Source organism: Crocuta crocuta, unplaced genomic scaffold, assembly GCF_008692635.1.
Source record: "Crocuta crocuta isolate KB4526 unplaced genomic scaffold, BGI_CrCroc_1.0 scaffold322, whole genome shotgun sequence".
Lineage (NCBI taxonomy): Eukaryota > Metazoa > Chordata > Mammalia > Carnivora > Hyaenidae > Crocuta > Crocuta crocuta.
Window position 1 is genome coordinate 3,873,460 of NW_027532592.1, and position 17,326 is coordinate 3,890,785.

Genomic DNA, 17,326 nt, shown 5'->3' on the forward strand with positions numbered 1-17,326 from the left:
ATATCTGTTCTTTTCAGTCTCATAATTCTCACAGTTTCTATAAAGTGGTATTTATGAGCTCAGTTTTAACAACGGGAGAGTAGTGGTTCCAGAGGGGCTAATAATCCCATTGCCAAGACACCCCATTCTGACATTCCAGGACCACATTTCTGTCATCAAGGAACTCTCTTCCAAAGAATCCCTCTCCCCTCCTTGCAAATGTTAGCGTCTTCTTAAATTTCTTCTGGAAATGAAAGGATGCCTATATCAGCACATATGTATTTAGAGGCACACTTTTGTTTATACAGAAGTTATTCCTTCCACATTTGGTTGATAACACACACGGGGGCGTCTCTGCATGTGCCTCTATAGATCTGCCTCACTCGCTGTGGCCCTGCTCACGCATGCCGACGTTGAGGCCGGGTGGCTGGGGCACTAACACCAAACAAACGGCCAAAACGAGTAACTGTAGAATCACAACTTGTGATCATTCTCAAAGTGCTATGTGAGTGTGCTGGGGGAGTGGGGTTTACACCTCTGGCGATGAAGTTTCTGGCAAACCTGAGAGAACAGTTTTTCTTTTAATGTAATAATTCCTAATACGTCAGCAAATCCCTGCAGTCTCGTTTTCTTTTTTAAAAAAAACAACAACACTTAAAGCATCTGAGATATAACCGACTCCTAAAACTTAAATCTCTATAGAAAAGAAAAGGAACCTCGCCATTAAAAAGCTTTTGCCTAACGAGTATCTTAAACTTAAGCTACTTCTCGAATGGCCAGGTCTGAAACACACAGATTCTAAAGTGACTAATATTCTTCCATCCTGACTCTCCAAGCTGACCACGCCCTCCCTCTGTTACCTTGGAGACAGATGATGCTGTAATGACCCAGAATTCTTTGCTGTGTCTGGCTCTGTGGGCAGAGACCACCTGAAGGTCATACGGATTGTAGAGACCTTTTCGATTTTTCCGAGAAAGGCAATATATAAATTCTCCATCATCTTTTAAAGGTTCCTGAGGTTAAAAACATTTTGATTAACTTGACCAAATTAAGTAGTAACGTGGCCAAACAGGTCACTCAATAAATTGAAACAATTTTAGATTAAAATTAAGAACATCATCACTGAGGCAAGCCAACATCAAATTGTGTCTAACCAAAGTTCAATGAGATCCTCTGAAAGATTTTTTAATTTTTTTAATGTTTTTTATTTATTTTTGAGAGACAGCATGAACAGGAGAAGGTCAGAGAGAGAGAGGGAGACACAGAATCTGAAGCAGGCTCTAGGCTCTGAGCTAGCTGTCAGCACAGAGCCCAATGCAGGACTTGAACCCACGAACCGTGAGATCATGACCTGAGCCGAAGTCGGATGCTTAACTGACTGAGCCACCCAGGTGCCTCCTTATGAAAGATTTAAAATATATAATTTTCATTCTTATAATGTGAGAAATATTCATGAAAACTGATCTATGTGCTTACACATGCTTATTCACTCAGAGAACTCAGCAACGTACAGTTTACACACATGCCCCTCTTTCAGTAAATCTGCCAACACCAGAAGACTTTTGAGCATATTAATCATTTATTTTGGTAATGATGGTGGCTCGGTATTATCATAACAGTAGTTAATATTTGTTAAGTAAGTAATAAATATCTTATAAGTAATCATTTCGTATACATTTATAACTCCAAGAATTTAATCTCTTAAATCTAATTGTTTAAATTAACCAAGGGATGATGATCATTAAACAGATGCAGAAATTAATAGTCTGAGAAATTAGGTAATTTGAGGAGAGTCACAAAGACAGGCAGGGGCAAGCTAAGATGTGACCATGTGTCTGACCAAACCCACACTCTGACACACTGCGATTTTCTATAATGCCTGCTTCTTTTTTCCTGGCATTATTGAGAAATCAGCCATTTGTAAGTGAAATTTATTTCTTCTCACTTTGAAAATTTTTAACTTTTACTATGAACACTTTACAAGAAAGTTCAATTTAATCATTTCTGGATAATTAAATTTTATTACTAAAAAAAAGCACTGAGTCTTTATTATAATTCAGTGATGCCCTCAGACACTACTGAACTGAGTAAACAGTTTCTAATTACTGGAATCTGAAAGTTTGGATCCAGTTTTACTTCTTAAAAAGCGGTCTTCCCTGAAGGCCATTCCTGTTCCTCCTCAACATCTCAGCCATTTTTTGTTCTTGTTCTGACCTGCCACCATGGATCCCTGGAAGCCTCGAGAAACAGGTCTATGAACCACGAGTCAATGTTAGCAACTCAGCCCTGGGTGGTGACGTGCTGGTATGCGGCTGTGTGACAGTTACTGGGCCACTCGAGGCACTTCTGTTGTAACTGTCATTCAAAAACCTGAGGATGTCAGAGCCTTAACCCAGACCCAACTCTGCGAACAGGTCGTGCATGGAACTAAATCACCCACGTACAAGCAGCACAATGTGTGCCAACTAAATGATCATCTTCCAATTAAAGACAAGTATGTGTTTCACATTCTCAGTCCAGTCCTGTCTTCACTACAAACGAGACCTACCTTGTCAGCAAGTTCAGGGGCAGAAGCCACAGCTGGGCCTGGGTGCCTGTGTCTGTAAATCAGGTGTCCCTGGAACAGAGCCACACCCACTCGTTGCTCCTGCACCGGGGGGACAGGCCTGAGTAGTTACCACAGAGGTTGGGGGCCTGCATGGCCTAAAGTATTTACCACGTGGTGCTTTTCATAAAAAGGGGGTCGGCCCCTGGTCTAGAAACACCGTTCTCAATTGTGAGTCATAATCACCCGGGGAAGCTGCCCCAGACATGGATCGCAGGGCTCCACGCCCAGACTCTCTGACCCACAGGCTCTGGGGCAGAGAGGGGAATGGATCCCGGTTGCTAACATGCCCCAGGGGATGCCGAGGCCACTGGTCTGGGGCCTTCCCTTTGCACACCCTGGGTCTACCAGTAGGCCAAGAGGGACCTGCCCAGTCTTCCATCTCCTGTAATGGTCACAGGAGGCACAGTTACTAGTTCTTGTCACCCCTGTCCCCTCCGGTCACATGACCCAGACATGCTAAAACATCCCCGAAGAGGAAGGGATAAGGACACACACAGACAGCGAAACAGAAAGTCGGGTGCCAGTCAGTAAGAAGGAATGTACGTGCTACAAAAGTACACTAGGATTTCTTTTAAATCACAAAAAAACTGATAAACATGAACATGAGAATAGATTCAAATTCCAGGCAGATGTTGTATCTGCTCTCCGTTCTCAGAATAAGTGAAATGAAATGACATCCAGCACTTTTCGTTTTTGTTTTGGGGATTTTTTCTGACGTTCAACACTCTTACAAGCAAGCACTCTGATACCATGATTGTCAACTTGATACTAATGTGATAGTATCTGGTTTTGATGCGATATGTGGAGAGAATGAGATAAAGATTAAGATACACCTTCAAAGACCAACTTTTATAGCACAAAACGGAATGAAACAGACGAATACCTTTAGAATAATCTCCGGAACTGCAAGCCTGGAACTTTTGTATTCCAGGCGGCGCTGCGGTAACACCGTCTGCCAACCAAACTTGTCTCTTAGCCTAATAATATGCCTTGTCACGTCAGTATCCTCTGGTTCTGGTTGACAAAAAAGACCAAATGTAAGTGTGAATGTGGGCATCACCTAAGGAAAATGTCCACTACTCCAAATGTTTCTACATAGAGAAAACATTTTAATGGGAACTTAAAGTTTACACAAAAGCTCTATAATTGGAAGAGGAAAAAATAGCTTAAAATTTACTTTTAACAGAAGCTAGAAAGAAGGAATATTTTTCCACCTAAGAGAGGTAGCAGAGAAGCCTTAATCCCACAGTTGGTGGCACGAGAAGGTACTGGAACAGGAGCCAGTTAGAAGGTTTTCTTAACAGAAGCCTAAGCTGGGGTGGAAGCAGTAAGGCCGGGAAAGAAGTGATGACCACGCATGGTGGAAATACGCTTCCTGAAGATACTCATCCGACAGACCCTTCTGAGACCTTTTCCTCTTGATCTCTTAGTGGCTAAAGAGTCTCCTGGAACCGGTCCCGTTGCGTGGCCTGTATTCACCATGCCTACAGGCTTTCCTCATAGCCCTTAAGCTTTTCCTGATACATCACAGGGAAAGATGCAATCCCAACACCATGCTGGCAAAACCAGCAATGCTATGTAGTTGTTCAACATTTCTGGTCCCTCAGGGCGCCTGGGTGGCTCTGTTGGTTGAGCGGCTGACTTCAGCTCAGGTTATGATCTCATAGTCTGTGAGTTCGAGCCCCGCGTCAGGCTCTGTGCTTCACATTCTGTGTCTCCTTCTCTGTGTCCTTCCCCCACTCTTGCTCTGTCTGCTTCTCTCTCTCTCTCTCTCTCAAAAGTAAAGGAAGAAACATTAAAAAAAATTGTTTTTAAAGCTTTCTTGTCCTCTAGGGACGCCTGGGTGGCTCAGTTGGTTAAGTAGCCAACTTCGACTCTGGTCATGATCTCATGGTTTGCAGGTTTGAGGCCCGCGCTAGGCTCTATGCTGACAGCTCAGAGCCTGGAGCCTGCTTCACTTCTCTGTCCCCCTCTCTCTCTGTCATTCCCCTGCTTGTGTTCTCTCTCAAAAATAAATAAACATTAGAAAATATATTAAAAAAAAAAAACTTCTGATCTTCTAGAAACCACAAACACCAGCTGGGCCCTATCAGTTGCTGAAACACAGAAGGAAACTTCAAATACTTAACTGACAAGACAGCTAGTTGATATTAGTATAAATGGACACTAGTATAAGGGCCTGAGAGGTAAGGAATACGGAGAGGGTACAAACACACCTACCTAACGACATCAAAGGAGTATGGTTGTGACATAGGAAAACAGACCAGTAGAACAGATTAGAGTCCAGAGATAGGACCATTTACAAAAGACAATCTAGTAAGTGAAAAAGGGATTTCAAATCAGTAGCGGAATCGTTACTTGTTCAAAAATTATAATGGGAAAGTGCTTAGCCACTTAGAAAACTATGCAGTTAGGGGCGCCTGGGTGGCTTAGTTGGTTAAGCGTCTGACTTTCGCTTAGGTCATGATCTCGCAGTTCGTGGGTTCAAGCCCCGCATCGGGCTCTGTGCTGACTTCCAGCTCAGAGCCTGGAGCCTATTTCAGAGTCTGTGTCTCCCTCTCTCTCTGACTCTCCCCTGCTCACGCTGTCATTCTCTCTCTCTCCTAGAAATAAATAAAAATATTAAAAAAAAAATAAAACTATGCAGTTACATGCGAGTGTAAATTATAGATGGATTACAGAAGTAAATGTGGAAAAGTAAATGATAGAAGTATTAGAAGAAAATATAGACTACGTTCTTTTTTTTTTTTAATGTTTTATTTATTTCTAGGAGAGAGAGAGAGAGAGAGACAGTGTGAGCAGGGGAGGGTCAGAGAGAGAGGGAGTCACAGACTAAAACAGGCTCCAGGCTCTGAGCTGGCAGTCAGCACAGAGCCCGACGCGGGGCTCGAACCCACGAACCGTGAGATCATGACCTAAGCGAAAGTCGGATGCTTAACCGACTAAGCCACCCAGACGCCCCTAGACTGCGTTCTTAAAAAAGAATCAAAGCATGTCAAAAAAAATAATAAATTTGACTTTTTCAAATTTAGCAATTTATATGCAAAAAAGCCATCATAAGTAAAGTTAAAGCATAATTAATACTGAGGATAAAATGTTTACGACCTATGTAAGAAGCTGAGCATTAACGTATAAAGTATTTAAAGAATTCTTCCCAATCAGTAAGAAATAAACATTCTGATGGCAAGATGAACAATTTATAGGAAAAGACAAGCAGCCAGTAAACACTAAAAAACATTCAACCCAGTTAGTAATCAGGAATTTGCAATTTAAAATTATAATGAAAAAGTCATTCTCACCCATCAGACTTGCAAAAAACTAAATCAGAAAATATCAAGTGCTGACCGGGGTATTCCTCTTACCCATTAAGTAACACGTCCATTCTTGGTGGCGACCTGGCAGATTTAATGAACTGATAGAGACCTTTGGGGAATGGAAGCAATTTAGGGCAAATTTAAAAATTAAGATTTTTCAGAATAAGGAAAATACATATCCTCCAAAAAGCTGAGGGGAAAATTTTGTAGGAAGCCAGATTAATTCAGAAAATCACAGATATTTACTAAAACCAGACAATACATTATACACCTGACACTTGAGGGTGAGGCCCTGCCCTAGATTGCTGGGTGCAACTTACGGGCCCAGACGGCAAGTCTTTACATCACAAATAGAAGACTGGCCTGCACTCCGCTTTCACAGTGAGTCAAGAATCCAGGTCCCAGGGGCGCCTGGTAGCTCAGTCAGGTGAGCTTCTGACTCTTGATTTCAACACAGGCCATGATCTCAGGATAGTGAGATCCAGTCCACACAGGCTTGTGTGATCAGAGGCATGGACAGTAGGATCTCCTTTTTAAGAAAAATGAAGCCTGGGGCACCTGAGCGGCTCAGCTGGTTAAGTGTCTGAATTTCAGCTCATGTCATATCTTGTGGTTCGTGAGTTCGAGCCCCACATTGGGCTCTGTGCTGACAGCTCGGAGCCTGGAGCCTGCTTCAGATCTGTGTCTCCCTCTCTCTCTGCCCTGCCCCCGCTAGTGCTCTGTCTCTTGAAAATAAACAAACATTAAAAAGTAATAATAATAAAAAATAAAAATAAATAAATAAATGAAGCCTGTTTATGTCAGGCCTGGAAATATAAGTTTCAATAGCTTTATGACTCATCTGCCATGGACCATGGTGTGTCTCTGAAACATAGAAAAGTTTCCCTTTTCCTGTCAAACTGAAAATATTAATACAAATAAGAATTTGAGGCACAAAGAAAGTACAAACTGGAAAATGTCAGTGAGGAAATTCAGTTTAAATGAATCATTTACTTGCGGACTCAAACTCTGTGTCAGACAAAGACACAGAATTATTAAATGTAACGGTACCACAAAATTTTACTGAAAGGATAAGGCAAAGGCACACAACTCCTTTTACGTACAGTTCTCTCACTATGAGCTTCAGGGAGTGCTCCTAACTAAGAATACAGTCAGCGAACTGTCAATTTTTTGATCTATTGATATTTTAGGTTTTCAAGGATTTAGAAAACAATTCTAAGGAACCAAAGTTCAGTAAGACTGTTTCTTCTAAAACCAGTGTCCTACATAAGCACATAAAAGCACAGAATAATCTGAAAAAAACATGGTGTCTTCTAAACAAGCCGGGTCAGTGGCGCTACATACCTGTCCTATCATAGGACACCAGCTTTTTCTTCTTAACTTTTGGACAAGCGTTAGTTTGATCCTTTTTTTTTTTTGATTTCTCTTTCTTCTTACGAGGAACTGATTTTGAAAGATCTTGCAGAATTCTACTTTCTTGAAGGTAATCTGAAAACAACAGCATTATTAACTGAATAACCAGCGAGCACTACGAACGACACCAGGGCATGCTACGTGCTACGGGCCAGGCCACGCGGCCATCGTGATGTGATTTCAGGGCCTAAGAGCACAAGCTCTGGGCAGAGGCCTATGCTCCGAGTGAGCGCAGCTACAAGCTTCCCCACCCAGTCCTGTGATTCACTTGGTGAGGAGCTGTTCCCCGTTCCTCCCTCACCTGGGACTGAGGACTGTCCAGGGAGGACCTCAGAGGCTGAAGTCAGTTCCTAAGTGTAAAGCACATGGTAAGTGCTAATGAAGACAAGTGTTAACTTTATTATCACAATAAATCTTTACAATGTGAATGCTCACGTGAAATACCAACGAAAGCTTTTTTATTAACTGCAATTTGGTAACAGAGGCCAGAAAATGCTTAGCAACAGATCCAGGAAAGTCACATTCTGCTGATTTCCCAGATTCCTTCTATGACTCACCTGACCGGTGGGGTCTCACACGAAGTATGCAGAAATTACTGAAAATGCACTTTTCGAAAGCAAATAAATTCTACATTTTCTCCTTGATCGGATGAAAATGCATGCAGTGTAAGGCAGTGACCTATGTCAAGTAAGCAGGTATAAGTCACAATGACTACACATCACACAAAATGAGTACAAGGGACACAGCCGGTACGTTCCGTTTCTGCCCAAGTCCCAAGTCAGGAGACACCCGGAGACACACACCCAGCCGCCCGGGGGCATCACGTGTGGGGGAGGGTAAGGACTTTCACTTCGGGCGGGCGACAGGGCTGGGGAGGAGAGAGGGAAGAGAACACAAGTACGCTTGTGTGTGAAAGAGCCGTGAAATCTTCCCTTCTCCTCAGCATCGAGTCCGGGAGCCCCTCGCACTCTGTGCCTGAGCTGAAAGCCGGCAGTCTCCCAGACGTCATGCACGTGCAGCCCTCACAGGCAGTGGGCGGTAACAGTCCTGCACCCCGCGTGCCTCAAGACCAGGAAGTGGGCTCGTTTTTGTCCCCGCTCCCGTTTACCACCCCCAAACCATTCCATCTGCTCCCCCTTAACACACCCTACACCCTGAAGCTCACGCCCGCTCACTACATCCTACTCTTGTGCAGCTCACTGATGTCCACCGATTGCCCTGGGGCCCTGGCTCCAGCAAGGGCCTGTTTCCTCAAATCACACCTGCCACCTCTCTGGAGTCTGGTACAATGCCCCAGCCCACTCTCTGACATCATTTCCAGCCCACCTCCGCTAACCAGCCCCCGATCATACCCTAGCGCCAGCCATCACCTGCCTGTCTCCTTCCTGCGCGCTTATAAGTCCCAACATCACGTCGTTTTCCTCATCAGCACCTCCAGTTCACGGCCCCATCACGTTTGATCCATCATCCCTGTTTACTTCCCTCTCTCTCTTTATGCAGCTGAAATCATGTTGCCAACACTCTGCACCCTCGCCGTCTTTTGATCTCATCGCCGTGGCACCAACAGCCCTGGACGAACCCACCTCTCCGTGCCTGGCGTGCCCACATCTGCGCAGCCCGGTGCCATTAGACATCAGCCCCCAGTGGAGTGGACCGGTAACCCCGAAGGTCACTCTTACTCATCACAGCCTGAAGCCCCACTGCTGGCCTGGCTCGCCTGCCCTGCGGCTCGTGAGTGGCCAGCTCAGGACTTCATGCGCTCCAAGCTCTGAATCTCTACCTTCCACTCTCCATGTCTGCTTCCCGGGTAACATAAAGGCACTGGCGGGAATCCCTTCACCTTGCCAGGGCTACGCAAGCCAACGAACCCACACCCGCACGCGTCCTTTCCTCCTATCCCTTCTGACTTAATAAGGGGGGTATGTTTCTCACACACAACACTCCTCCTGTCTTTTCGATAACAGCCATTCTAACAGGTATGAGGGACATCTCACTGGAGGTTTGATTTACATTTCCCTGATTACCTCTTGGCCATCTGCAGGTCTTAGGAAAAATTCAGGTCCTCTGCCCAGTTTTTAATTGGATTGGTTTATCGCTGTTGAGTTTTAAGAGTTCTTCATAAGTTTTGGATATGGCCCCTTATTAGATACATCACTTGCAAAGATTCTTCCATTTCACAGTCTTCATTTTGTTGGTGTTTTCCTTTGCTATGCAGAAGATTTTTGGTTTGATAAAGTCCCTCATGTTTATACTGGCTTTCGCTGCCTTTGCTATTAGTGTCAAATCCAAAAACACATCCCATTGCCAAGACCAATGTCAAGGAGGTTTCTATGTTTTCTCCTAGGTGTTTCATGCTTTTAACACATTTAATGTACGTAATGAATTTGGTTTGCTAACATCTTGTTGAGAATTTTTGCATGTTCATCAGTAATACTGGCCTGTAATTTCCTTTCCCATGGCATCCTTGTCTGACTTTGATATCAAGGTGATACGGACCTTGTTTCGAAGTATTCTCACTTCTTTTAATTTTTTGGAAGAGTTTCAGGATTGGCATTAACTTTTCTTTGAATGTTTGGTAGAATTCACTAGTGAAGCCAACTGGTCCTATACTTGTTTGTTGGGGGGCTTTTTGATTACTGAATTCAAATTCTTACTAGTATTTTTTCTGTTCAAATTTTCTACTCCTTCATGAGCCAGTCTTGGTAAGTTGTAGGTTTCTAGGAATTTATGCATTTATTCTGGGCTACTCAATTTGGTGGCAGGCACATCATTGTTCATGGGGTCTCTTGGATCCTATGGTACCAGTAATAACATCTCTTCTTTCTAGTTTTACTTGAGTTTTTGGGTGTGTGATTCTTCCTAAAGGTCTTTCAACTGTTTATCTATTCAAAGAAACATCTCCTGGTGCCATTCATCTTTTCTATTGTCTTTTTAGTCTCCATTTCATTTATTTCTGCTCTGATCTCCGTTGTTTCCCTCCTTCTACTGATTTTTGGATCTGTTTTTTTTCTACTTCAAGAATGAAGTTAGATTGAATTTTTCTCACTTACTGAAGTAGACCTGCACTACTATCGACTTCTAACTACTTTGTTACATCCTGCAAATGTGGTATGCTGTATTTAGATTTTCATTTGTCTCAGATATTTTATTTGTTCTTTGATTTTTTCTTTGGCCCTTAGTTGTTCAGTAGCACGTTGCTTAACTCCACGTTTGTGAATTTTCCAGTTTGCGTTTTTCTAGCTTATTTCTAGTTTTTTGTTTGTTTGTTACCATTGTGGCAGATAAGATGCTTGATAGGATTTCAATCTTCTTACAGTTATTGCAGCTTGTTTTGTGGCCTGTTGTATGATCTGTCCTGAAGAATGTCTGCGCCGAGTACACGTCCCCCATGTACACAGGTCTCGTCTGCTCCTTTGGGATGAAAGGTACTACTGCATCTGTTACATCCATCTGGTCTCACACATTAAGGCCAAGGTTCCCTTATTGTTTTGGGGTGTGGGGTTTTTTGTTCGGTTGTCTGTTTTTGGTCTGAATGATCTATCTACTGATGTGAGTGGGATGTTAAAGTCCCCTACCATTACTGTTTCGCTATTTCTTTTAGGTCTGTTAACATAGGTGCCCTGATGTTGGGTACATGTTTACAAATGTTATACCTTCTTGCTGTACTGACCCCGTTATCACTATACACTGACGTCTCCGTCTCTTATTACATACAGTCCAGTACTACCCCAGCTTGCTTTCTTCTCGCTTCCATTCACATGGAGTATTTTTTTCTATCTTTTCCTTTCAGTCTGTGTGTTTGTGCAACTGAAGTGAGTCTCCTGTAGGCAGCATATAGATAGGTCTTGTTTTTTATCCGTTTGGTCACTCTGTATCTTTTGTTTGGAGAATTAGTGTATTTACATTTAAAGACGGGAATGGACTTAAAGCCATTTTGTTAACTGGCTATTTTGCAATTCCTTTGTTCCTTTCTTCTTCTCTTGCCCTCTTTGTGATCTGATGGTTTTCCCTAGTGTATTCTTACATTCCTTTCTCTCTATCTCTTGTGTATAGACCATAGGTTTTTGCTTTGTGCTTACCATGAGGCTTACATAAACAACTTATAATAATCTATTTAGGTTGATAGCAACTTAGGTTTGAATGCATTCTACAATTTTTCACTTTTCTCCTCCATCCCTCGTTTATGTCTTTGATGTTCACAGTTTACTTTTCTATCCTGTGTATCCATCAACAACATTTTGTGTTTATAGTTCTTTTTACTACTCTCAGCTCTTAACCTTCATACTACATAGAAGTGATTAACACCCCCCNTACTCTAGCAGACTGCGGGGGCGGGCGCGCCTAAGTACACTCTCCACTCGGTGGGACAGGTGGACCATGAGAAACGTTCCTCCATCTGTTACAGTTCAGCAGGACTCACACGTGCAAGTCCCATGGTCAGCAGAGCCAGGAGGTCAAAGGGGGTCTCCTGGGCGGCAGCCACAAAAATCAGGGCACCGGATGAGCGTGCATGCTCCCCTTGGGGAGGTGCTGGGGGGCTGGAGCAAGGCACAGGGAGAGGGTAAGGCCAGCCAGCCTCCAGCGTCAGTTCCTGGTAGCCTCGTACGTGTCATGGGTCAAAGCCCCAGCTTTCAAAGCTAGCTGTTTTAGGGGCTCATCTCTCAGGTATAGGCCTTAAAAGTTGGGGTACCCAATGTGGGGGTTCTAACTCTTTGCTCCTCAGGGAGCAGCTCGGGACTGAGTCCCCTCCTGGATGTGGGCTACGGTACCGTGGGCAGGGTTTATGGGAAGACTGTGTCCCAGCCTCTCCTACCCATTTTGAAGGGGCTTTGGCCTTCATTCCCCCAGTCTGTAAGAGTTGATCAGCTAGTTTTGGGGTGTTTTCCAGAGGAAATGGCCACATACGTAGCTGTATATTTGGTGTGTCTGTGGGAAGAGGGGAGTTCAGGGTCCTTCTACATCGACCATCTTGAACCAGGGCCCACTCCCTCATTCCCAATAGTTATTTCCCTTGGCTTCTGTGACACCCATCATCACCCTCTCACTCATCACCCCATTGAGCCTGACTCTGACCATCCCCATGTATCCACTATAGCCACCTCCTGTTTCTGTCTCACTTCATACACTCTCCTTAGGCAATCTCACCCGTGTCCACGGCTGAAGTTTCCATCCACATAATCATTCCAGATAGTTCGAATTCAACGTGTTCCCAACTGAACTCACGATCTGCTCCCAGACCCAACAGATCCTGACTCTTCTTCAGGGCTTCCTATCTCAGAGAACAGCACCATTGTTCAATGTCCAACAAGCCAGAAACCTAGCTGTCGCCTCTGACACCACCTCTCTCTCACTAACCCATCACCCTAACCGATAATCCTATCTTCAGAATATCCAAAGCCTTTTGGGGCGCCTGGGTGGCTCAGTCGGTTGAGCATCCAACTCTTGATTTCGGCTCAGGTCATTGTCCCAGGGTCATGGGATCAAGCCTCGCATTAGGTTCTGTCCTGAGCAAGGAGCCTGCTTAAGATATTCTCTTTCTCTCCCCCTGTCCCTCCCCCTGCTTGTATGCTTGCTCTCTTGGTCTCCCTCTAAAAAGAAAAAAAAAAAAAGAATATCCAAAGGCTCCCTGTTATCAATTCTTGTTCCCTCCAGTCTATTCTTTTTTTTTTTTTTTTATTTTTTTTCTAGGAGAGAGAGAGAGACAGCGTGAGCGGGGGGGGCGGGGGGTCAGAGAGAGAGGGAGTCACAGACTCTTGAAACAGGCTCCAGGCTCTGAGCTGGCAGTCAGCACAGAGCCCGACGCGGGGCTCGAACCCACGAATCGCAAGATCATGACCTAAGCGAAAGTCGGATGCTTAACCGACTAAGCCACCCAGGCGACCCCCTCCAGTCTATTCTTGAATGGGCACCCAGAGTGATCTTTTCAAAGCAGAACTCTGATGTCAGCTCTGTTTTAAACTTTTCCATGGCTTTTGCCTTCACAGGATAATGACCTGAGTCCTCACAGCCAAGGAGCCATTACTCCGCCTGGCCCTATATTCCTATCCCGCCTTGTACTTCAGCCCCTGTTTACTAAAGAAAGTCACAGGAGGGCCAGAGTACTTCTGCTTCCCACTCGCTGGAGAGGAAGCTTCGCCAGCCCCGCGAACACTTGGCCATAAGGCCCAGGCAGGCGCTCCAGCGAGATGAGCACCAAAACGGGGCCAGGAGCTGCAAGCCAGGTGTTTCCATGTGATTACCTTGATTTTAATGTTGTTTTTTTATAAAGTAGGAAGCATAATCAAGTAAGAGGGGTGAAGGTTAAACCACAACAGTGTAAACAGACGTGGTGGGCAATGAGAGGAGGCAAACCAGCAGGAGGCAGTGGGAGCGCCCCACCCACACCAGAGACCACGACTCCAGAGGAAGAACTGACACAGGAGTGCGGGACTGCTCTGCACAAAGGCTTATTGCTCCGGGGTGACAGCGGGGAAAACCCACAATCCCACTGCTTGGCGCTGATGTTCTGCCAACCCAGGAGCAGAGCAGAGAAGTGGGAAGAGCTGAGGACACTGGTATCCAAGAGGCTGCTGGGGGGGGTGGGGGAAGAGGGGAGGGCCATGGATGGAGAGCAGGGAGTGACCTTTATAAAAGTGAGGATATAAAAGCTGTGGACGGGGCACCTGGGGGCTCTGTCAGTGAGGCGTCCGATTCTTGATTTTGGCTCAGGTCATGATCTCACTGTTCATGCGTTCAAGCCCTGCGTCGGGCTCTGTGCTAACAGCTTGGAGCCTGGGACCTGCTTCAGATTGTGTGTCTCCCTCTGTCTCTGTTCCTCCCCCCTCTCACCCTCTGTCTGTCTCAAAAAAAAAATTTTTTTTTTAATTTATTTTATGTATGGTTAACAGCAGAACTTGAGACAGCAGAAAGAAGACAACCAGTGGAGGCATGAGGAGTCACCAGGCCCCCACAGACAAGAGCGACAAAGGAGGTCACAGCACAACCGGAAGGCACAGGGGCCTTCAGGGAACGCTGAACCAGCGTGAGGGTCCGCGCCTCACAAAAGTCCCTGAAAGCCACAGAAACGCCAGATATTCTCGGTGGTGGCAGTGAGATCACTGCTGCTACTTTGACTGTGATGATTATGTCCCCTCTAAGAGGCAAGCGCTCTATCTGAAGACACTACTATCCGCCAAGACCAACGAAACCCACCAAGTACCAAACCTTGTATTTTGAAGGTGAACTAAGATTTCAGTGTTCGACACTCACTTCCTCAGTTTATACTGTGGAAATTTCTTTCCATCTCCATAAAAGAAAACATAAGTTGACGTGCCTGGATAATAATCTTGATCAATTTCTTCCGTCTGTCCCGACTTGGAGGCTACAGAAGACGCTCCAAATGTTTTATATTTTAAGGTTTCTTTTTCTGCTGCTTCAGCTGCTGGAGTCTCTGACGGCGTGTCACCCTTGTACTCCTGCTCCTCACGGCTCAGGGAGCTAATGTGACAAAGAAAGGAAGATGCCACAGTTAACGTTCTCCAGGACTTGAAGCCTGAACCTTCATTCTATGCGGTGTTACATCTATCCTTCCAAACAATTTTTTATAGACACTTTAGAAAGCAGATCTGAAACAGGGAGAGTCTAGTTAAATGCAAAAGACGTCTGATATTATCATTGAAATTTTAATGCTGGAAAGGACGTTAAGAATCCTCACCTAAACCAAAAGATGAAGAACCGTTACCCAGTTCACGGCAGAGTGAGGTCAGAATACGGTTTTCTGGAATTCAGCACCAATCTTTATAAAACCATCACCAACAACCACACTTACCAAGATTCAAACCAAAATCTTTTTGCAATACATTAGCCAACTGCCTATGTGTAAATGCTGGAAAATCTTTTCATTAAGAACCGAATCCCTTTGCTTTTCTATATAAATCACGTTGCATTCTCAAGAATATTTTGTAATCTTTCCACTAAGATCAAACATATGATTTTATTTTTTTTTAATATCTTTATTTATTTCTAGGAGAGAGAGAGAGAGAGCATGAGCAGGGGAGGGTCAGAGAGAAAGGGAGTCACAGACTCTGAAATAGGCTCCAGGCTCTGAGCTGGCAGTCAGCACAGAGCCCGACACGGGGCTCGAACCCACGAACCGCGGGATCATGACCCAAGTGAAAGTCGGACGCTTAACCGACTAAGCCACCCAGGCACCCCCAAACATATGATTTTAAAAATGATTTTTTTCCAGGTACTGGAGTTTTCATTACTATTACAAATGATAGTTATGATTTATTTACATTTTCAATCGATTGCTGGATTAAAATTCACTTACATATATTGATTTTAATCTAGCAGTCTTGCAAAATTAAATTCACTAATTATGAAACTTTGTAAATTCTTTTGTACTTTTTTCTAGACATTATCTATAAATGATTACAGTTTGTTTCTCCTTTTTAAAACCTTTCAGATTTCATTTCCTTTTGTTCTTTCTTCCAGCCTTATCTTACTGCCCTAGGACCCTCTACAGCATGTGGTCCTTTTACAGGATGTCACATAGAATTGGCAATACCAAGTACCCTTTTCTCAATTTAAAAGGCATACTTTTAGTACTTGACCATTAAAAATATTTGTTTCATGTTTTTGGTAAGTGCCCTTAATCATATAGCTTGCTAAGGATTATCACTAAGAGACAATGCGTGCATTTTATCAAATGCTTTTCTTCCTTTGATCTATTAATGGTAGTTGGTATTGATGCATTTTCTAATGTTCAACTAACCTTGTATTTTCTTGATACTCAATTTGATCTTGGTGTATCATTCACTTTTACAAGCTACTGTAACCTGTAGGTTAGTATCTTATTTAGGGTTTTTGCTTTTCTTTTCTTTTCTTTTTTTTTTTTTTTTTTTTTAGGGCTTTTTGCTTTTAAGGTTGTGAATGAAACTGACTTGGAAGACTGTACCCTAACTCAATTTAGGGATTATTTTCTCTTTTTCTGTTCTGTGGAAGAAGTTGTAAAACACCGGACTTATTTTTTCTTTAATTGATGTTAGAACTCATAAACCTGTTAGAAACTCATGAACTTTGGAAATCTGCCTGAGCCTGGTAAGTGTGGTCTGTGGGGGAGAGGCTTTGGGGGGGGGGGGAGGTNTAAAAAGTTTGTCTTGCCTATTACTTACTGAGCCTATTTTGTTCATATTTTTCCTAAAAATTTGATACCGTGTTTCGGACTACTGCCATTAAATAGTGAATTTTCTCATCTCTGCAGATCTTCCTGGACTGACCTACCACTGCCCTGCTCCGCACAAGTGTGTTCAGGAGGCGGTGAGCAAGGAGAGCACATGCTAGTGCTGTCCCCTGGAGTTGTGCACTGGTGACTGTCTTTCTCCTGGCCAATCAGATCAACAGCCGTTGCTTGTTCTGATTTTCTCTATTTTATCTTTAGTTTCTGCTGTTTGTTACTATGTGGTGTTTCCTTCTTTCAACATTCTTTTGGTTTATTCTCTTCCATTTTTTTCCCCTATTCTTCTTAAAATGGGTTGTTGCCACATTAATTTTTCAGCCCTTCCTGACTGTTGGTAAGGGCTGTAGAACCACACATCTCTCGTGGCACACCCGGCTCAGCGGCCGCGCCCACACAGCCCGGGGTTGGTGCGGCAGGTGCAGCCCTTTCCCTGCTGCTCTGTCACTTGCTCTTCTCCACTCAGTTCTAAATTGCTTCCAGCCCAGTTTCCTTTATGGGGCCTCCTTCCACCATCACTGCTCAAAAAGGTGTGTTTTTCAGACCTTGTATTTCATTTCCGGATGGAGGGGGTTCCTAGCTAACCTCGTGTAACCGATTTCCGTGATTAACGAGCAGGGACTCTAACTTTATGGTCTTTACTGGGACCCCTTGTAACCATTCCCTATGACCCAGGAAAGGGTGCAGAAGCTTCTGTTACTTTCCGTCTGTTGGTACCTTGTGCTTTCCAGGATGTTTCCACACGTGCTTTTTTAAAAATCCAGTTTGACATTATAAAAAAAAAAAAAAAGAAGT

General features: G+C 44.0%; 1 protein-coding gene across 1 annotated transcript in view; it reads right to left on the reverse strand.

The window, feature by feature from the left end:
* The window catches only part of DNAH14 (dynein axonemal heavy chain 14), a 293,744-nt gene extending 278,031 nt beyond the window's left edge, over nt 1-15,713 (reverse strand). Inside the window, exons 1-5 of the mRNA XM_077779923.1 lie at nt 15,700-15,713; nt 14,653-14,790; nt 7,246-7,391; nt 3,471-3,601; nt 840-992 (exon numbers count right to left, since the gene is read on the reverse strand). Of these exons, the coding sequence (XP_077636049.1) occupies nt 840-992; nt 3,471-3,601; nt 7,246-7,391; nt 14,653-14,790; nt 15,700-15,713 (582 nt within the window). The remainder of the gene's footprint in view (nt 1-839; nt 993-3,470; nt 3,602-7,245; nt 7,392-14,652; nt 14,791-15,699) is intronic.
* Between the last annotated feature and the right edge of the window lie 1,613 nt (nt 15,714-17,326).